This window comes from Chelonia mydas, chromosome 21 (genome assembly GCF_015237465.2).
Source record: "Chelonia mydas isolate rCheMyd1 chromosome 21, rCheMyd1.pri.v2, whole genome shotgun sequence".
NCBI classification, from domain to species: domain Eukaryota; kingdom Metazoa; phylum Chordata; order Testudines; family Cheloniidae; genus Chelonia; species Chelonia mydas.
Window position 1 is genome coordinate 5484681 of NC_051261.2, and position 22557 is coordinate 5507237.

The following is a 22557-nucleotide window of genomic DNA, read 5'->3' on the forward strand; positions in this document are numbered from 1 at the left end:
CATCCGCCTCCGCTAATGTCATTACCCAGGGATGTATCTGACTCAAAGCTGCTCCTGGCTTACAGATGCAAACCGAACCATGCTTCACTCCTCAGCAGGAAAAGGAGCCTTTAAACCTGCTGGGCACCTTCCTGTCTTACAGCCAAAGGGAGAAAATTATAAAAACAAAGACAATCGGCAGTTTTTACAGTTGCACTTTATTGTAGCCCTGCAGGACAGAAATAATTGCTTGATCACAATGGCGTAGGTTAGAGGACGCCCCTATCATTCATTGGGCAATGGGGAAATGGTTAGTTGGTTGCTGCTCTACAGTTACATTTTCACCATCGATTCGTGGGAGTGTGTGTGAGAGGATATAGAAATGCTGCAGATGATACCAGCACTGAGGTCAACCAAAAATAGATTTGTTCAGTTTGGGAAGGAAAACTGCCGACTTTTTAAATAAGAGAATACGGCAGAAAATTGGCTTTTTTACATTTTCACAGTGGGGCAGAGGGATTTGTGAACAGAGTTGCCCTTAAGGTTCATGGCTATCAGGCAGCTAAATAGCCATTCACTACTTTAAACATGTTTGGGTTATAATGCACTTAGGTTAAATATATGCAACAGTTGGGTGATTTCTGAAAGCTCAACGTTGTTGGTGTATTCTGCAGAGGGTCTGAAGCTTGCATCAACTGAAGGTTTACTTTCATACATTTTAATCTAGTTTCTCTCAACTTGCTTTCCCTTTCTGAACTGAAAGGAATCTGAATTCAACCCTTTTACTATAGCCCTCACAAATATATAAGAGGATGAAATCCCTAGTTTATCAAGTAGGGACTTACATTTGTGAGATTGAAAGAAAAGAGCAAAAAAACCCAAAACTGTAACCACTGGCACACAGCATGAAAAAAATCTGATTCCTGATGCACAGGCTAATCTCTTCCTGGATCGCTAGACGTACAAGCAAGTTCTCTGCAAATAGTAACAATCATCATATGTACAAAGTAATTATACAAACCGCAGCCAAAGGAGACAGTTTGTCACAGAAACGCATTACAGATTTCAGCTATTCATTGTATTTTTGTAGGTCCCGCTTAAGTTTCTGAATCTCCAGATACAGTTTCTGCACTTCCAGCAGGGTTCTCAGTTCTGTCAGTGACACATCGCAGTGGAGAAACTTTATACTCTCGCGAACCATGTTGCACTGAGGGGAATCGAGTTGCTTCTCCTGTAAAACAGAAACAGAGGGAATGTGATTACGCTGAAGATGATAAGGACCTATCCTCACAAGCATGCTTGCTCCTTTTTGATCTGAGCCATTATCCAGCGTGTTACACGTGTCTGTCTCAGACATATTATAGGATTCTGAAAGGTGTTGCACATTCTCAGTTAGAGCTGGCCAGAAAATGAAAATTTCATGTGAAATATATTGTGCTTTTGAAAACAGTTTCATCCTGAACCGGAACAAAAACAAAAATGACCTTGAAATTTTTCATGGGAAAGGATTTCAAGAAAAATTCTACTTCAAGAGACCCCCAAATAGAAATATTTTGGCTTCCTGGCTGATCACACCAGCCAGCAGGCAGAGACCCTGGCCGCGCAGACTCCATCCAAGCTCCAGCAGCTAGACAGCCTGGGCACTCAGACTCCTCCTGACTCCAGGGGCCAGGGCAACAGAGCAACTGGGCTCTCTGCCTCTGTGGCCCTGGAGATAGCAGACATGGGTGGCAATAGCTGAGAGGCAGAGAGACAGGGCGCTCAGCTTTGGCAGCCGCCTTGGGAAGACTTTGGTCATTTACAATTTCTGCACATACACACAGTCTATTACGTGTGTCTGTCTCATACCCTCTGTGCCTGACTTAGGGTCTGATCCCGATAAATGCCAGCTGAGTGCCCTCAATTCTGATACTGCTAAGCAACGCTGAGGAAGTTCTGAGCAACTTGCAGAATCAGGCATTGGACTGCCAACTCCTGGGACAGGAACCAGACCTCCATTTACACTTGTACAATGTTGACCACACTGGCAGTTGCTCAGTAAAGCAGTCTGTCATGATATTTGCTTTATACTGTGCCCCAGACCAACAGAAGATAGATAACGTATCACACCATTGACTGCTTTGAAAACCTCTCTCTCTAAATATATTTCATAATGGGGCATAACATTTTCTTCCTGTTGTGATTTTTAACCACCAGATTTTACGTATTTTATATTATTTTGGGCATGGAGCAGCCACTGCAAAGGAAGAAAACCTCCTCCCTTAAAATACAAGAAAGGGATGGGGTGGGGGAGTGATGGGATGTGTTTGCTTTCAGGTCAACTTATTTTTTCCACTTATGTTGTATCAATGGCAGATCTATCTCCCTCGCCACACAGGTCTCAGTATTTTAAAGAAGCAAAGACACATTCAGACAGTTTTTTGTTTTACACTAGAAATTGGACAGGGTGCATCAAGAAATCCAAATGGACTGTGATGCTTACACACATGGGTAACACTGTCCAGGTGCCATTAGCTGAACATGTAACATTCAAGCTGTCTGTTGTAGACTGATACCAAAGGTCTGAAAATTGGTACCCAGGAGAGCATTTGAAAGTAATGCTTTCATTCATGTTGTACCACGTTTTTTCATCTAACGCATTGACCATTTCTTCATTTTGCACATCTGGCTTTGGACACCGAACTGAAAGGAAAAGGAAGAAGAGAAGACAGTTCAGTGAGAGGGGGAGATGCACGGTGAATGGTGCTTATTGTCTGTAAATCATGCTCTTAGTTCACTTCATTGCAGCTGTTTTGGGTTTGCAGGGAAATAATCTGCAAGTAACACCAAACCCACAGTGCATCTCTCTCTCCAGAGAAACAAACATCATGAGAACAACAAGAAAAGGGCGCGAGTGAAATCCCATCCAGCGCTGTGTATCATGGGCATTTCCTGCAGGCATCGGAAGCTGAAAGCCCACACATGGAGCAGCAGAGCATAGGCGCTCTGTTGGTTCATTTAAGGACATCTTATTGGCAGTCTTGGGACAACTGTGAACGTGCAGTTCACTCCCAGGCACACTTGTGGCCTTTTTAAAAGCAGCCTCTTTGGTCTATTGCAGAATTAGCCTCCTCTGCAGTGAGGGAGAAGTACATGGAAGTCAGTGGAGTTGCCTTAGATTTACACTAGTGGAACCAAGAGCTGAACTTGGTCCTTAACAGCATCTTACGCTTCTATAGTGACTTTCATCCTGCAGGATGCCAAAGATACCACAGTGACTGGCACAGTACGAACACCTTAGACAGAGAAATGTAAGGCCTGATTGCCTTTTGACTTACTCCACTGAGAAGCAGGAGTGGCTTCAGGGAAGTTGGAGAAGTTACAGAAGAGTCCAGCACTTGGACTCAGATTGTCCCCACAAACATACCGAGACCACACACACAGAAGGGAGTCTATATAAAAAGTCCCACCATCAGGACAGCTGGATTGGGAACCACAAACCAAGAGATGGGTCAGGTGAGGGGTGTGTCTGAGGGAGCAATTCAGCAAGGTGGAATGGGAGGGTCAAGCATACGCTAGGGCATAGCTCAGGGCAGATCATATGTACGAGTGCCAGGGCAGAGAGGACACTGGCAGTGGGCATCCCAGCTGCGAGGGTTTGGTCTGCTGCAAAGGAGGAATCTGCATGTGAGTTGGCCCCTGGCTCTCCATATTTTCAGTATTGAAGGGCTAAGATGTTAAATTGCCCCCAGGTCATTGCAATGTGCCCTCCACCCTTTTCTAATCTCAGTCATTCTAGTGTGATGAAGAAATGAATCACCTTTGCACTCAGGAGCAGGGGGATCCCAGCGCGGAGTTCCCCCATCACCAGCTATACATTGAATGGAGGATACTCCAACAAGTGACCAACCATCCTCACACACGTAGGTCACACTTGAGCCAACATGGAAAACTTCTTTCCAGCCACGGTCGTCCCGTCCATTAGAGATGTGTGCAGGTGGCTCACAAGCTAAAATAAAAAAGGGGAAAATACAGCAGTGATACAGAACGAGCAATCCCCTCAAAGCAGGGAGGCAGCATAAATACTGTGGGGTTTCCTGGCACTACATTTCCAAAAAAAGGTGCTTGGAGAGGCACCAGTGTCTAATGCCTCTGACAATCTGCCAGCACTTTCTGTTAGTTTCTGGCTGTGAGCTAGCATCATACCCATGGCACTGGGAGAGCAAAGATAAAAACAGCAACATGCAGAACACTCTTAAAATGGGTCTTTGACCTGCAAGGGCCCCAGGGATCGTTGTTCACATGCGGACAACACTGAACAACTGCACTGAATTACTGAGAATTACAGCCAGACCTTGAGAAGTACGGAAGGCCTGCAGCTCCCAGCAACTTCAACAGTAGCGTCCTCCTGCATGGCTCCCTGAGTCATTAAACTGGCCCTGCTACATACGCACCCCCAAAATCCAGATCTGATCCCCTTCTATAGACACTGAGTCTGCAGTGAGTTGGCCCCTGGCTCTCCATATTTTCAGTATTGAAGGGCTAAGATGTTAAATTGCCCCCAGGTCATTACAATGTGCCCTCCACCCTTTTCTAATCTCAGTCATTCTAGTGTGATGAAGAAATGAATCACCTTTGCACTCAGGAGCAGGGGGATCCCAGCGCGGAGTTCCCCCATCACCAGCTATACATTGAATGGAGGATACTCCAACAAGTGACCAACCATCCTCACACACGTAGGTCACACTTGAGCCAACATGGAAAACTTCTTCCCAGCCACGGTCGTCCCGTCCATTAGAGATGTGTGCAGGTGGCTCACAAGCTAAAATAAAAAAGGGGAAAATACAGCAGTGATACAGAACGAGCAATCCCCTCAAAGCAGGGAGGCAGCATAAATACTGTGGCGTTTCCTGACACAACATTTCCAAAAAAAATGGTGCTTGGAGAGGCACCAGTGTCTAATGCCTCTGACAATCTGCCAGCACTTTCTGTTAGTTTCTGGCTGTGAGCTAGCATCATACCCATGGCGCTGGGAGAGCAAAGATAAAAACAGCAACGTGCAAAACACTCTTAAAATGGCTCTTTGACCTGCAAGGGCCCCAGGGATCGTTGTTCACATGCGGACAACACTGAACAACTGCACTGAATTACTGAGAATTACAGCCAGACCCTGAGAAGTACGGAAGGCCTGCAGCTCCCAGCAACTTCAACAGTAGCGTTCTCCTGCATGGCTCCCTGAGTCATTAAACTGGCCCTGCTACATACGCACCCCCAAAATCCAGATCTGATCCCCTTCTATAGCCACTGAGTCTGCAGTGAGTTGACCCATGGCTCTCCATATTTTCAGTATTGAAGGGCTAAGATGTTAAATTGCCCCCAGGTCATTACAATGTGCCCTCCACCCTTTTCTAATCTCAGTCATTCTAGTGTGATGAAGAAATGAATCACCTTTGCACTCAGGAGCAGGGGGATCCCAGCGCGGAGTTCCCCCATCACCAGCTATACATTGAATGGAGGATACTCCAACAAGTGACCAACCATCCTCACACACGTAGGTCACACTTGAGCCAACATGGAAAACTTCTTTCCAGCCACGGTCGTCCCGTCCATTAGAGATGTGTGCAGGTGGCTCACAAGCTAAAATAAAAAAGGGGAAAATACAGCAGTGATACAGAACGAGCAATCCCCTCAAAGCAGGGAGGCAGCATAAATACTGTGGGGTTTCCTGGCACTACATTTCCAAAAAAAGGTGCTTGGAGAGGCACCAGTGTCTAATGCCTCTGACAATCTGCCAGCACTTTCTGTTAGTTTCTGGCTGTGAGCTAGCATCATACCCATGGCACTGGGAGAGCAAAGATAAAAACAGCAACATGCAGAACACTCTTAAAATGGGTCTTTGACCTGCAAGGGCCCCAGGGATCGTTATTCACATGCGGACAACACTGAATAACTGCACTGAATTACTGAGAATTACAGCCAGACCCTGAGAAGTACGGAAGGCGTGCAGCTCCCATCAACTTCAACAGTAGCGTTCTCCTGCATGGCTCCCTGAGTCATTAAACTGGCCCTGCTACATACGCACCCCCAAAATCCAGATCTGATCCCCTTCTATAGCCACTGAGTCTGCAGTGAGTTGACCCATGGTTCTCCATATTTTCAGTATTGAAGGGCTAAGATGTTATATAGCCCCCAGGTCATTGCAATGTGCCCTCCGCTCTTTTCTAATCTCAGTTATTCTAGTGGTGATGAAGAAATGAATCACCTTTGCACTCAGGGGCAGATGGATCCCAGCGCGGAGTTCCCCCATCACCAGCTATACATCGAACGGACGATGCTCCAACAAGTGACCAACCATCCTCACATTTGTAGGTCACACTTGAGCCAACATGGAAAACTTCTTTCCAGCCACGGTCGTCCCGTCCATTAGAGATGTGTGCAGGTGGCTCACAAGCTAAAATAAAAAAGGGGAAAATACAGCAGTGATACAGAACGAGCAATCCCCTCAAAGCAGGGAGGCAGCATAAATACTGTGGCGTTTCCTGACACAACATTTCCAAAAAAAATGGTGCTTGGAGAGGCACCAGTGTCTAATGCCTCTGACAATCTGCCAGCACTTTCTGTTAGTTTCTGGCTGTGAGCTAGCATCATACCCATGGCGCTGGGAGAGCAAAGATAAAAACAGCAACGTGCAAAACACTCTTAAAATGGCTCTTTGACCTGCAAGGGCCCCAGGGATCGTTGTTCACATGCGGACAACACTGAACAACTGCACTGAATTACTGAGAATTACAGCCAGACCCTGAGAAGTACGGAAGGCCTGCAGCTCCCAGCAACTTCAACAGTAGCGTCCTCCTGCATGGCTCCCTGAGTCATTAAACTGGCCCTGCTACATACGCACCCCCAAAATCCAGATCTGATCCCCTTCTATAGCCACTGAGTCTGCAGTGAGTTGACCCATGGCTCTCCATATTTTCAGTATTGAAGGGTTAAGATGTTATATAGCCCCCAGGTCATTGCAATGTGCCCTCCGCTCTTTTCTAATCTCAGTCATTCTAGTGGTGATGAAGAAATGAACCACCTTTGCACTCAGGAGCAGGGCGATGCCAGTGCGGAGTTCCCCCATCACCAGCTATACATCGAACGGACGATGCTCCAACAAGTGACCAACCATCCTCACATTTGTAGGTCACACTTGAGCCAACAGGGAAAACCTTTTTCCAGCCGCGGTTGTCCCGTCCATTAGAGATGCGCGCAGGTGGCTCACAAGCTATAATAAAAGGGGAAAATATAGCACTGATACAGAACGAGCAATCCCCTCAAAGCAGGGAGGCAGCATAAATACTGTGGCGTTTCCTGACACAACATTTCCAAAAAAAGCTGCTTGGAGAGGCACCAGCGTCTAATGCCTCTGACAATCTGCCAGCACTTTCTGTTAGTTTCTGGCTGTGAGCTAGCATCATACCCATGGCATTGGGAGAGCAAAGATAAAAACAGCAACATGCAAAACACTCTTAAAATGGCTCTTCGACCTGCAAGGGCCCCAGGGATCATTGTTCACATGCGGACGACACTGAACAACTGCACTGAATTACTGAGAATTACAGCCAGACCCTGAGAAGTACGGAAGGCCTGCAGCTCCCATCAACTTCAACAGTAGCGTCCTCCTGCATGGCTCCCTGAGTCATTAAACTGGCCCTGCTACATATGCACCCCCAAAATCCAGATCTGATCCCCTTCTATAGACACTGAGTCTGCAGTGAGTTGGCCCCTGGCTCTCCATATTTTCAGTACTGAAGGGCTAAGATGTTATATTGCCCCCAGGTCATTGCAATGTGCCCTCCACCCTTTTCTAATCTGTCATTCTAGTGTGATAAAGAAATGAATCACCTTTGCACTCAGGAGCAGGGCGATGCCAGCGCGGAGTTCCCCCATCACCAGCTATACATCGAACGGACGATGCTCCAACAAGTGACCAACCATCCTCACATTTGTAGGTCACACTTGAGCCAACAGGGAAAACCTTTTTCCAGCTGCGGTTGTCCCGTCCATTAGAGATGCGTGCAGGTGGCTCACAAGCTATAATAAAAGGGGAAAATACAGCACTGATACAGAACGAGCAATCCCCTCAAAGCAGGGAGGCAGCATAAATACTGTGGCGTTTCCTGACACTACATTTCCAAAAAAAATGGTGCTTGGAGAGGCACCAGTGTCTAATGCCTCTGACAATCTGCCAGCACTTTCTGTTAGTTTCTGGCTGTGAGTTAGCATCATACCCATGGCATTGGGAGAGCAAAGATAAAAACAGCAACATGCAACACACTCTTAAAATGGCTCTTTGACCTGCAAGGGCCCCAGGGATCATTGTTCACATGCGGACGACACTGAACAACTGCACTGAATTACTGAGAATTACAGCCAGACCCTGAGAAGTACGGAAGGCCTGCAGCTCCTACCAACTTCAGGAGTAGGCTCCTCCTGCGTGGCTCCCTGAGTCATTAAACTGGCCCTGCTACATACGCACCATCAAATTCCAGATCTGATCCCCTTCTATAGCCACTGAGTTCTGCCAGAACCCCCTGAACGAGCATGCCAAGCCTCCTCCAAGTTATGAGACTCTTCTGGAGTCCCCCGAGTTCGTCATCCATCCCAACTAGCTATTGAACTTTCCCACCACACCACCCTCCCAGTATAATGAGCCATCTTTTCCCCATATGTCCATCCCTCTTGAACTAGTGAGGAGGAGGAGGACTGCTTAGGGTGAAAGATGGGGATAGAGCTTGGTTCTAGCAGGTGATATTTTTTATAGTGGTTAGTTGTAGTCTTCTGACACTGTTCCGGGATCATCACACATTTTCGACGGTAGCCAGAGTGACACGTAAAGCAGTCCCAGTACTGCCCGTTGAAATAGGCCCAAAGCTCTGAAAATGCTCAACTCCAACAACAGATATTACCTCACCCCCTGGGTTTCTCTAATCCCTCATCTGGCTTTTTGAAAATTCATGGATGCTTAAAATTCTCTTTTAATGTGCTTAGTGTTTTGAGAACTGACCCAACACCGATGAGGGTGCCAGAAGCATTTGTACCATGCTCCCACTCAATGGTTGCGTTGGGGGATGGCAACTTTAACCTGTGATGGGATCTTTATAATGGTCACAGTGAAGTTGGCTGCTAAGGGAGGCACAGAATCATTGTATCCTCTGGGCATCCCAGCCATCCTCTGCCTCACCCAACATCATCTACATTTGGGGCAATGTTGTCTGGTCTTTGGACCAGAGTGGGAACAGGGCACTGTGGAGGCCTTCTCCCATCATAGTTCCCTTAATCCAGGGCAATCTTTCTGCAGAAGCCTTTTTAACTCAGGACTAGTCCTTAAAGGTACAAAGCATATTTATCTTTAAGAAATCTGAAATGCAAAAGGCATTTATTTGTACGGACATATAGTCCAGGCACTAACTCCAATAAACAGCATTCTTTAAATGCTGGCTAATGAAGAATAGATATAAAGTACTGGGAGACTTTATGGGGAGACTGAAAATTCTCCCATTCTCTAGATGGGGTAAACACTAACCTGCAGGAAAGGACAAAAGGATCTTCCTCGGGTATAGTTGCTAGTTAAAGGATTGGTATGTAATTGTGCTAAGAATGATGCAGTGGGAGAGAGCCCATACTTTCTATGTTTGGCAGGCATCCTTTGCTTTCAACTGATTTGTACTTTGAAATCCAACAGCAAAGGCAAGCTGCGATAACCTATCAGCCGCATGTGAAGGACCTGAGATGAAGACTTTGCTATGCATATAATTTAGCTACTAAGGAAAGAGAAAAATCAGTTGGCAAACCGGTGGCGATGGTATGCCAAAGTAATCATGTCTCCTGTAGAAGTGGGAGATAGAGACGTATTACACAATCTAAGTCCCACAGTAAATGAGAAAATTGCAGAGAGGTGGGAGTCATTAGTCTATATGGTAATTGGAAAGTGAATTACATATCTACAAGGTACAGGCAGAGTTGGGAGAAGGTTCCATCCAATCCTGCACCGAGACATGCTTTGTCCTTGTGGATTCATTTCTGCTTCCAAGGCTATGGAGGTAGAATTGTGGAATACACTCCAGTAATCTGGAAAATGTGATTAAAAAGTAGCTAATGCAAGCGTACGAATTGAAGGAGGAGGTGAATCTTCATATGATTCCATTCTACAATCAAACCAATTCATGTAGTAGGGGAATACTTCATTCCATGAAGATCAAAGTGAAGAAGCACAAACACCAGGAAATTCACCACATGGAGCTCTCCGCTGGAGCTGGGGTGTATTTGCCTCATTCTATCAACAACATCTGTGAAGTTTTATCGAGGTGCCTAGCGGAACAAGTAAACTAGAAGCCAATCTGCCCAATCTGTGGACCATGTTCTTCATTTGCTACTGTCATTAGGGAGTAAAGGCCCACAGGCAATACTCACTTATTACGTGCATCTTTTGGTACTACTTGGAGCATGCCGATAGACACAGAGAAGATAAAATTGCCCATCATAGATATCACACTGCCAAGACACCAGTCATTTAGGTAGGGGAGAATGTACCCCACATAGAATCATAGAATTGTAGGACTGGAAGGGACCTTGAGAGGTCATCTAGTCTAGTCCCCCGTACTCATGGCAGGACTAAGTATTATCTAGACAATCCCTGGGAGGTGTTTGTCTAAGCTGCTCGTAAAAATCTCCAGTAGAGATTTTACAACCTCCCTAGGCAATTTATTCCAGTGCTTAACCACCCTGACAGTTAGGAAGTTTTTCCTAATGTCATGTCCAACCTAAACCGCCCTTGCTGCAATTTAAGCCCATGGCTTCTTGTTCTATCCTCAGAGGTTAACGAGAACAGTTTTTCCTCCCTCCTCCTTGTAACAACCTTTCATGTACTTGAAAACTTTTATGTCCTCCCTCAAGTCTTCTCTTCTCCAGACTAAACAAACCCAATTTTTTCAATCTTCCCTCGTAAGTCATGTTTTCTAGCCCTTTAATCTTTTTTGTTGCTCTTCTCTGGACTTTCTCCAATTTGTCCACATCTTTCCTGAAATGTGGCGCCCAGAACTGGACACAATACTCCAGCTGATACCTAATCACCGCAGGGTAGAGCGGAAGAAATACTTCCCCCAAGGTTTCACACCCAGCACAATGGGACATTGGATCCTGACTGAGTCCTCTGTGTGCTACCATAATATAAATATAGAAGTACCAGCAATTACACTTTGTGTTAGATGCTCCTTTCAAAATCAGGGATGGGAGGTCACTGTATCAGAGTTCATCATCATTTATACAAACTGGTTTGCAAAATGTAACAACAGCCTCGTAAAATAGAGATGAACCTATCATGTGAGATTCAGTCAGATTAATTTAAAGAACTAAAAACATTCAAAGAAGGATAATGGATGGACACCAAGAAAAAGTGTGTGAAATTGGAACCGGCTAATAGCAGTGTGGGGTGATGCTTTCTTTGGGTGGAAGGAAAACAGTGGTACCCTCAAACCACTTTTTGAAATGGGATGGAGTCAAGGGGTCACAAAGCCAGTCCAGCTACAAGCACAGGGATCTTGTTTTCTGTGTTCACAGAGTGCTGTGTGTACTTAACACGACTCAAACAATGGGGTCTGTCACCGTCATTCATATCTACTCTCCCGGCAGATTTCTTCAGAGGAAGGTCAGCCTACCCACTACACACCCCAACCTTCACCAGTTACTTTTCTCCTCTTTTACCAGAGATCTGCTGACACCCTGCTGGGCAAGTATCCTGGAATGAACTGGGTGTGGGGAGCTGGAATGAACCAAAATCTTACAACACCACCACCACCCCACTAGTAAGCTCATGCAGTGCCATTCACCAACTTTGTTCCTTCTGTGCCGCTAACAACATACATTGACTACCTTTGTGTGTCCTTGCCTCATGATGGAAGAAGGGTAGAGAAAGGGAGCAGAAAGAATGTGTGTGAAATGCCTCTATGCCAGTAGCATTTGGCCTGCCTGTCAGTCATTGTAATGACCCTGCATTTCTATCATACTTTTCAACCTGTTACGCCCACAGCTACTTCATCCACCAGAGAAATGCAGCTATTTCTCCAAGGTCCCAATTCAGCAAAGCACTTAAACATGTGCTTAACGTTAAGCATGGAAGTGGCTCCACTGAAATCAACACTACGCCTGTGCTTAGAGTTAAGCACGTGCTCGAGGACTTTGTGGAATGAGGGCCTAAGTGACGAAAAACACCACATCCTTTTGAAACTGCAGGAGAAACAGAGGGAGGCAGAGTGCAATGGCAGAGCTGGAATTTGGCCAGGAAACCAGGATCAGTGTTCTAAGAAGGACATAGGATCCTCAGGACCTTTCAGGAGAGGACTGAAGGGGGAGACAGAGGTTCAGGGTGATAGAAGCCGAAGAAGGGAAGCAAGAAGGGACGAGGTGGGGGTGGGAGTGAAGGGAGAGGCCCTCTTTCCCAACTGGGGCCTCCGTGTGCTACCATAATATAAATATATAATTATGCAGCAATTACATTGTTTGGGAGTAGGTCAGGGATAGCAGGTCACCGTGTCAGAGTTCTTCATCATTTATACATACCTGGTATGCAAACTGGTAATGCAGGATGCCATGCACCATTATGTTCGCACTTAATCAATCCATAATTGTCCTTGAGGGCGTTACCGGGATTACATTCAATGCTAATCGCATCCTCATACTCATAGATTGCTTTTGTAGGTCTCGCTCTTCCATTGGTAATGTCTGGATCTGGACATCTAATTTCTGTGAAACACCACCACCACCAGTGTTAAATCAGAGCAAAAACAATTCTGCAGATTCATTCACAAGGAGCAACTGAACATTTTGCTAGCTACAGAAAGTCAGCATTTCCTTCACGTTTTTGAAGAGGCTGGTTTTAGGTGGAAGTTTTATATCATCGACAGACACAGCAAATCATTTCTTCCTGCCATGAATGTTATTGGGCGTGCCTCATGGATTGCGGAGTACCCTTTCCAGTTTTCTTCTGGGTAACTATTTGAATTGAAGTTGGCAGGGTATTTTGGTTTTCAGCAGGCTTCTAAACAACACCGATTGCTGCGTTACAATAAACTTTGTGTAGAATCCACCTTGATTATAATCTGCCTTAGATAATATGGAGATCGTGGGTGGGAGCAACAGATCTGTTCATGAATGTGTAAACTATTAACTCTGACCCTGCTTCCTACTGTTAAAGTAAGAATTCCCAGAAGACAGACAGACAGACAGACACTTTGAACCACATGACTATAGAGTATAGCTTCCTAAATTTGTGTTAATTTTGTAGCTCAATTAAAACAAAGAAAGCTAAACCAAAGATTAATATGCTTACTCTGACAAAATTCTTGCTGTTCAGACCATGTAAAATCTTTTTGACAGGTAACATTCGCAGAGTATATTCCAGGGATTAACTCATAACCTCCCACACAGTTATATTTCACTACAGTCCCAGCCGGAAACAAGTTCCTGTTAGAATGATCTCGAAAAGTATTACGAATGTAAGGTGGGTCATCACAACTACCTAAGAGTAAAAATAAAAGTTTGAGGACATACATAACCAGGAAATCTTATTGAGAAATAATTCTTCTCTACAAGAATGTGACATGAAAGACATGTATATTAAAAAACAAACAAACCCCAAAACCTAAAACCCTATCACAAAACAAGAAACCCCACAGCACATGCTTCTCTCTCGAGGAGAGGATGAGAGGGAAAAAAAAACAGAACAAAAAACACATGATAGGTGCATAGTTACGTTATTTAATGCAATACTGGAAGGCACTCAGACATTATGGTGATGAGTGCAGTATAAGAACTTATACAATAAATACATAAACAACAATACATCGCTCTTCTTCAGTAGATCTCAAAGCACTTTACAAAGAACGTCAGTATCCTTATTCCCCTTTTACAGGGGAAACTGGGCCACAGAGCGAGGAAGTGACTTGCCCAAGGTCACCCAGCAGGGATAGAACCCAGGTCTCCTGAGTCCCACTTCAGTGCTCTATTCACTTGGCAACACTGCCTGCAATAGAATAAAACTGGAATCCCTGTTTTCAGCATACAAGTCATTTAACCGAAGCGTCATGGAGCTGTGTCAGCACAGTGGCATGCAGGCTTGCACAGCAGTCACTATTTCCTCTCTTAAAACAAAGGGGACATCAAACTGGCTGTCCCTGAACCTTGGGCGAACAAGGGCTGCAGGGTCAGTTTGAAGGAGGTGGTAGTCCCCATATGACACTTACTTCGCTCACAAACTGGTAACTGAGGATCCCATCTACTATTTTCATTGCACTGAAGTATGTCACTGCCTTTGAGGGTGTAGCGGTGTTCACACTCAAACAGAACGGAGGCTCTGTAGGTGTAGACAGGACTATATCCAGTCATCTGTTTTCCATGGTCAACTTTTGGCTGTTCACAGCGAATGACTGTGTAAGAAAAACAGTGTCACCTTGGGAGATTTACTGTTATATCAAAAATTGGGAAACGAAGTGAAGATACTTCTGTGGAATCAGATCTATTTACTAGGAGGATATGAACAGATTTGAAAGCACATACACATGGCCCTGCAGAGATATCATGACATATCTGAACATTCCTGCCCCTGTCCCCACCAGAAACCACCTATTTGAAACATTGTGTTAAGGAAAAGCAGAAAAGTATCAGTGGGTCTGATGCCATGTTCTCAAATTCCTTGGGGCATCAGTTTTGATCGAACCTAGTAGGCAAGTTTTAGTCTTCATCTAGCCTTTTCTTAATTCAAGTAAAGTATCAAACTACACCTGCTGAATTTGTGACCACCTGCAAAGGCAGTTCTGTCCCAGGCAATTGTGGGGATATGGGGTTGGGGGTGCGGGGGGGGGGAGAGAGTGAGAGCACACACAGTGCTTACAGTCTTTGACAAGAGAGGTATTGGGCAGCAGAGCTGCTGGAACTGCTCCGTCTTGTTGCTTATCATTTGTGGACATTATAAAATCATTTCTCCAGAGTTCCAGCTGCGCTTATAGCTGACACAGACACTCAGATCTGGTCTCCTGTGAAGAAGATAGGCAGATATGCTCCTGGTTTACTTACCTGCAGAAACCTCAACAGGAATAGTTTCTCAAGTGAGTAAATAATTAGATTTGTTTCCCACATACGTCTTATCAAAAATATGATCAATTTAAAAAAAAACACCCATAAAATGGGGTTTTCAGTAAGTTCCATGGCCATTTCAGTAACATTTTATATGAGTTTTGGGGGGAAAAACATTAAAAACAATGACATGAAAAATAAAACATTTTTAGTAAAGTGGATACTTTTTCGCAACACAATTTGCTTTTTTTCAAAAAAGGACTTTTTTTGACATAAAAATCTTTGTTGAAAAAATTTCGATCAGCTCCAGTATTCTTCTTCAGAGGACTCTTAAGTGAGGACGGAAGCTGAATAAACTCTACTCCTCTCTCCTCCTTCTTCTCCTCTCCTTCCCCACCCAGCTGCAAGCCCTGCTCCATCCTCTCTGTCTTGGCACGGCTTCTCCCTTTGAGAAGCAGAAGACCTTGTCCACCTCTCTCCTCCATGTCAGCGGTCAGTCTCATGTTGCCAGCCTGTCTCCCCCCATGAAGCTTTTCTAGGATTCCATGTCACTTCCTACACCCATACGGACACCAACTGCCTCTTTGAGCTTCCTGGCTCCTTGCCTGAGGGAGAGGTTGGAACACAGAGCGTGGGCAGACCAAGGAAAGCAGGCAGTTGTTCTTGGTAGGGTGAGGTGGGAACTGAGGCCAATCTGGACACAAAAAGTGCAGTTCCCTGCACCCCTTAGTGTCTCTGCAAATCTCAAACTAGGCTCTGTTCTCCAAAGGGTGTTAATAAGAAGATGTGCTGAGGGGTGGGAATAAGATTCGGAGTCCTGGGGACAATCTGTTAAGCAGTGGCACTGTTACGACTTACGTTGTTAATGTGTACGTGCACACTGCCACCGTGTTTTACAGTAATTGGATTCCATCACCTTTGCATTCAGGGGCAGGCCCGCTCCAGTCTCCATTTACATTATCCATGGACGTACAGTGAATGGAGGGCTCTCCAATAAGTGAGAAAGGAACCTGTCCCCTCTCTATAGTGTCACACTGGTAAGTGACAGATGTCCCATAGTTGAATTCCTCCATGGTCGTCCCCGTATGTGTTCCATGATCTATTTCTGGAGGAGGCTGGCAAGGTATCACTGAAGAGGGGGAAAAAAGGAAAGAAGGGAAGCAAGAGAGAATTTAATTTACGTCATATCCAAAGTCTTATAAGAGAAGAAGAGGCTGAAATGCAATGGACTAAAACCTTAGATGGTTTAAAATCAGTGTAGCGCCATTGACATCAAGGGAGTACCACTGATTCACCAGCAGAGGACCTAGCCTATTGACTACAATGGAGCTATGCCCATTTACACCAGCTGGGGATCTGGCCCTATGGGAGACGAGATTTTTAAGACTAGAAAACGGGGCACCTTTCCTAATGTAGTTATGCAGCCAGGGTGTGGTGGGAGTGGATGCACAGACTGAAGGGTCATGAAAGCCGAAGGAAGGAGGAGAAATCAAATCGAGGTCTTGCCCATTCAAGCGTATTAAGGATTCTATGGCACGTTCTCCAAAAGGAGGAGTTTTTGCTGTCACTTTCCATCCTAGGGATAGCTGCGTATGAGTGACAGGCAAAGTTATCCTTAAATATAAAAATATCTGTAAAGTGCTTAGAGATTGTGCTATAAGCATGTTAATACTATATATCTGGTTTCAGAGTAGCAGCCGTGTTAGTCTGTATTCGCAAAAAGAAAAGGCATACTTGTGGCACCTTAGAGACTAACCAATTTATTTGAGCATAAGCTTTCGTGAGCTACAGCTCACTTCATCGGTTGCATCCGATGAAGTGAACTGTAGCTCACGAAAGCTTATGCTCAAATAAATTGGTTAGTCTCTAAGGTGCCACAAGTACTTCTTTTCTTTTTACTATGTATCTGAAAAGCAAGGGTCTGATTCAATTTACTTGGGGATCTGGTCCAAGCTCTGCTAACCAAGAATCTGAGTCTTTTGGACTTCTACCCCACAAACAAACAGATTCAAAAGCTAACAAGTTTTTCTACAGCATGGTGCAAGAGGAAAACAAAACTGAAGCGTTCAAGAATTTAGCATGCAGTGAAATGATAAATGAGTTGTATTTCAGAATCCATCCAGCAGGACAAAGTATGCTTTTCATTGTCTAACCCTGATTACACTTTCCCCACAAAGCTATTAAGAGTCTCTAATCACCTTGACAGTATGGAATCTCTTTGTCCCATGTAACTTGCGATCCGTCAAGCACACATTGTCTTTCTGCATCTCCAATTAGTCTGTACCTGAATAAAACAGCGGGGAAGAGAATTTACATGATACAAACTGAGATTGGATGTCTTGCCTAGTCCAGCAACAATAAGGCTTTGACTCTCTTACATCATCATTAATCGGTTAATACATTTTCATCAAAACTATTTTTCAACAGTAAATTGGATTTTCAATTAAATGTTGCTTTTAAAAAAAATTATCTGCTTTCTGCAGACATTTTCCAGGTTTCATGGAAAAATAGAATGCCCCCAAACTGAAATATTTTAATCCCAAAATGCTGCCACGGTGCCACATTGGAGCTGTAGCTTGGGTGTCTCCTTCTCCTATATAGAGTGGTCTCCCTGGTGAGGCTACATCTCCCATGATTCATCAGGGCCTTCACAAGAGGAGGTAGGATCATGGGAATCTGACTGGGCCTAGGACAAACTATTGCCAGGTCCCTAGTCAGGTGTAAGGAAACAAAAGGTATTTTATTTATCTGGTCACCCCCTTCTGGCAGGCCACCATCTGCAGCAGACTTAGCACCAGCAGGTAGGTCACTGGTGACAAATCAGACAGAGTCCTGTGTCATGCCCACTTTCCCTCAGGGAGTCCCTGGCAGGCAGCTGTCTATCAAGCCATTCCTGGCCTTAGCCAGGCCTCTCTCAGAGTGAGAGCTGGAGGTCTGCTCTCCTTCCCAGTCTGCCCCCAGATGAGCTGTGTGCTCTACTTTTAACTCCTCCCTCCAAACCTGACACCGATGGCAGGTGTAGCAGGGTGGGGCTGACTGAGCCTGCATCAGCTCATTAACCTTTTCCTGGGGTTTGTATGCCCCATCCCAGAGTCCCTTGTTGGTTAGCCTGACACTGATCCCAGGCAAAGTCATGGAATGGCTGATATGGGATGCGATCAGTAAAGAACGAAAGGATGGTAGCTTTCATGGTTTTATGGGAAATAAATTTTATGAAACAAACTTGATATTGTTTTTTTCATTAGATTAGAAGTTTGGTTGATGAAGATAACTCGTTGATATAATAGACTAAGACTTCTGTAAGGCACTGGATTTAATACCGCATGCTGTTCTGACTAAAAAACCAGCACTATACCAAAAAATATATATATTTATTCATTTATTTTTGGTTGATATATCAATCAATGTAGCACATATTAAATAGATTAAAACTGGTTTAACTGATATAGCTCAAAAAAGGAGAGCGTATGGGAGTGGGAGAATCCTTAAAGTGGTCTTTCCTACTGGGGTCTCCCAGGAATCTATTCTTGGCCCAGTGCTATTCAATATTTGGATCAATTATCTGGAAGAAAGTATAAAACCATTGCTATTGAAGTCTGAAGATGACACAGATTGGTGCAATGGTAAATTACGAGAAGGCCAGGTTAGTTTTTTAGAGTTATCTGGATTGCTTGGTAAACTGGGCTCATCTGAACACCACGCATTTTAATACAGCTAAATACAAAGGTATGGGTCTAGGAAAAAAGAATGCAAGTCACACAAAATGGGGAGCCTGTATTTGGAAAGCAGTGGTTCTGAAAAGGACTTTGGGCTTGTGGTGGATAACCAAGTGAACATGAGCTCCAAGTGAGATGCTGTGGCTAAGAGGGCTAATGCGATACATGGATACACAAGTAGGGGACAATTCAGTATGAGTCGGGAGGTGGTATTACCTTTATATACAGCAGCCAGGAGGCTACCACAAAAATTCTGAATCCAATTCTGGTGTTCACACTTCAAAAAAAGATATTAAATTGGGAAGAGTGCAGAAAAAGGCTACAAGAATGATTTGAGGCTGGGGAAATCTGCCTCATTAGGGTGGAGGAAGCTCAATCTATTTTGCTTTTCAAAGAGAAGGTTAAGAGGTGACTTGATCATGGACGGTCTGGAAGTATCTACACGGCTAGAAGATTGGATAATAGAGGCCTCTTTAATTTAGCAGAAAAAGGCATAGAAAGATCCAATGGCTGGAAGCTGAAACAAGATAACAATTTGTGCCTTGTATGTAGCCTGAATTTAACAGTGGAGGTAATTAACTATTTGAGCAACCTACCTAGGGATGTGGTGAAATCTCCAAATCAAGTTTGGAATCCTTTCTAAAAGTATGTTCTAGCTCAAATACAAATATGGGCTTGATCATCAATGGGTGAAACGTTCTGGGCGGTGTTATACAGGAGGTCAGAGTAGATAATCATAATGGTCCCTTTGGAAATTAAAAACCTATAAATCTATCAGCACAAGCTGCCCATTACTCACCCCTCTTCACAGATGAAGTTTACTGTTGCACCAAACATGAGATCTGTTAGAATAACAAGTCTGCCATTTTCTGGCTCTCCAGGGTGAGGGCATGATCTTGCTAGAAAGAAATAAGACTGGAATTATTCTTGATTTGTGTGTCTTGACTCAGTAAAATGTAACCATAAAAGAACCAAAGATTCTGTCTCCATCAAAACTCTACTCACTTTTTGTCAGCTCCGGATACAGAGCCATACTTAACTTGGAATTTGTGCATGTGTTTGTTTAAATTAAACTCCGTTCCATTACCATGCTTTTGTGCATGTGAATATTTCACTTGTGACAGTTATAACTTCTTCCAGCCTGGAGTAGGCTATTATTTAAGGTTCAAAATCCATTTTTAGCATTGTGTTTTAAAGCTCCAGGGCAGAAGGAAACCTTTGTAGACATCTTTGGAGTCACCCATGAAGAGCAAGGAGCAGCCAGGTTTCAGATATGAACAGGTAATTTAGTGCTGAAAGCCTTCATATCACATCAGTGAACTTAACCCCTCCCTGCAGGCATACAGTCCCTCTCATTATGCTCTTTAATCAAAAAGGGCTGATGAAAATCAATTAGTTTAAAAAAGAAAAGTAAAAAACCAAAACACTCACCCTTGCAAAGCTCTCTGGTGTGTGACCATTGAGAATATGACGTGCACCAAAGATATAACTTTCGTTCTGCCTTGGTATAACCTGGGCGACAGTTGTATTCCACTTTGCTCTGAACAGCAAACTTACTCTGATCTCTGTACTCCTCCTTCAGCTCAGCAGAAGCAAAACGTGGTGGCACACCACAATCACCTAGTGACAAAACAGAGGGGTCAAAAATATGTAACTAGGAAAACGTGCTATTGTCCAGACCTCATTTACTAAAAAGTGTCCTTTCTTGGAATAGCAGAAGGGTCGTAAACAAAATACTTGAGCTCTCCCTCCTAACTGACCCCTGCCACTCCCCCTGGTTCTCTCAAAGATTTGGCTTAAAATTTTTTTTTGGCATCAAACAAATCTAAGTTCTCCTTAAAGTCAGGAAAACAATCTTCCCATCTGTAAGGGGAGGATAAGGATGCAAGAATTATTTTCTCTGCAGCTTGTTTGGACAGAACATAATATGCCCTTCCCCATCATCACTGTGATGGTTGCTGCATCTCCAGCTGTGACACAAAACACTGCAGGCTGGGTCCTAGAAGGTGGATAAGCAGCAGGACTGGAGCTGCTAAGGTAGAACCAAAGCTAGTATCCTTGTACCCAGTTTATTCTACACTTTGAAACCAGGTGGAAAAGGGTAAGTCATTGGAGGTGACGCAGACCTGGTCTATTGGCACCAGCTGATGGACAAAGAGGAAAGGAATGGCCAAAAGGTGTGTGGGGGGAAGTGCTAGAATCAACTCAAAAAGAAATCGTTGTTGTCCTGCTTAGGTCCTTAAAAGGCAAGGAAAACTTTGTGGCCTACTCTTGCCACCAGTCATCCCCCCAGTTATAAGCTATATATGATGAGGGAGGCCTCAAGAGTCTTGCGATCTTGGATGCAACCCGGAGAAATCCTGACTGTCAAGCCACCAGCCTGATGTTAAGCACAGATTGTTCATTACCCCAAAATATGCACAGTTATCCAAGCCTCTTACGTCTCAAGAACTTGAAGAGGGTCTCCAGTTAACTGTTGCCTTACACCTTGCGCACTCATTTACACCAGTGCAAAGTGGATGTATTGCACTACAATCCTCATTTGGAAGCACTTTACACACACTTTGCACTTATGTAAATGATGCACAAGGTGGTGGGTGTGGAAAAAACATCAAGCCCTAAGGGCATTGGGAAGACAGATTCTGGTCTCTTGTGAGACTGCTGATAAACTTCTAGTGGAATTTTAGACTGTCCAAGGCCCAGAAGCGCAGAGGCAGCAAGAAAAATGATCAAAGGAAAACAACAAAGTTATATGAACCTCCAAAAAGAGGTTCCTCACACAGAGATTTCACTGGATGCTCAGGCTGGTTCTTATTTTACCCAGATGGATTTGCCGGATACTCATGTTTACTCACTGTGTACAGCAACAACGAATGCAGCAGCAAGTAAGAGTGGAATGGTGGCTATGTAAGAACGTGGTTTTCCCGGGCTTAGAGATTCCATCTTTCTTTATGTCACGTTTTCTTCGTGCAGACCTAACAAGGATGTTAGTACATCACTTTCCAGACTAAAGATCTGTAAAAATATGGGGATGGAGAAGAGTAAAGTGTTTCATTTACATTTAGGATGGACATACATTGTAAGATCCTTGGGGCAGGGACCATCTCTTTGGCCTGTGTTTGTACAGTGGCTAGCCCCGAGGGTCCTGGTCCATGACTGTGGCTCCTAGGAGCTCGGTCATACAAGTAATAATAAACAGAATATAATACCTAGCTCCCGCATAGCGCTGTTCTTCAGTAGATCTCAAAGCACTTTACAATAGACGTCAGTGAGCCATGCCCTCAGCAGGTGTAGACTGGGGTCATTCCATCCACTGGGGTCATTCGAAGCCCGTGGAGCCACCCTGATTTACACCTGCTGAGGGTCTAGCCTAGGCTATTAAAAAGAGAAGCAAGGTGGGGAAAGTTGAGAGCTGGGGTGAAGTCAAACATCCCTACAATAAGAAAACAAGGGTTTGACGGCAAGTTTCACGTAACTCCTACAGGCTTTAATCAGACGCATTTCTTTGCCTTTTTTGAGGTCATGGTTTTTCTTTAAATGAAAAATAAAATCCCAATAAATAGGAAGTTATTTAATTTTTCGATCTACTGAAACCTACCTCACATCTCACTTTCCCAGGGCACATTCACAGCACAGGAAACAGAAATGCCTGAGTCTTGGCACACTTCCAGGTTCAACAACACACCCTGCATTAACCTCGTAAGTTATGTGATTAACATGGCTCAAGCCAACCTCCAATTCTCAAGTCCTAATACTTCTAATAATGGAGGGC

General features: G+C 44.4%; 1 protein-coding gene across 1 annotated transcript in view; it reads right to left on the reverse strand.

Annotated features, from left to right (window-relative positions):
* Positions 1 to 22557, reverse strand: part of LOC102942467 (complement receptor type 2) — a 43044-nt gene that overhangs the window by 18125 nt on the left and 2362 nt on the right. Inside the window, exons 2-18 of the mRNA XM_037885342.2 lie at positions 21641 to 21800; positions 20217 to 20405; positions 19585 to 19684; positions 17268 to 17353; positions 15986 to 16198; positions 14241 to 14423; positions 13328 to 13516; positions 12559 to 12741; positions 7846 to 8034; positions 7037 to 7225; positions 6221 to 6409; positions 5407 to 5595; positions 4592 to 4780; positions 3779 to 3967; positions 2462 to 2661; positions 1050 to 1210; positions 378 to 382 (exon numbers count right to left, since the gene is read on the reverse strand). Coding sequence (XP_037741270.1) covers positions 378 to 382; positions 1050 to 1210; positions 2462 to 2661; positions 3779 to 3967; positions 4592 to 4780; positions 5407 to 5595; positions 6221 to 6409; positions 7037 to 7225; positions 7846 to 8034; positions 12559 to 12741; positions 13328 to 13516; positions 14241 to 14423; positions 15986 to 16198; positions 17268 to 17353; positions 19585 to 19684; positions 20217 to 20405; positions 21641 to 21728 — 2731 coding nt within the window. The 5' untranslated portion in view covers positions 21729 to 21800. The remainder of the gene's footprint in view (positions 1 to 377; positions 383 to 1049; positions 1211 to 2461; positions 2662 to 3778; positions 3968 to 4591; positions 4781 to 5406; positions 5596 to 6220; positions 6410 to 7036; positions 7226 to 7845; positions 8035 to 12558; positions 12742 to 13327; positions 13517 to 14240; positions 14424 to 15985; positions 16199 to 17267; positions 17354 to 19584; positions 19685 to 20216; positions 20406 to 21640; positions 21801 to 22557) is intronic.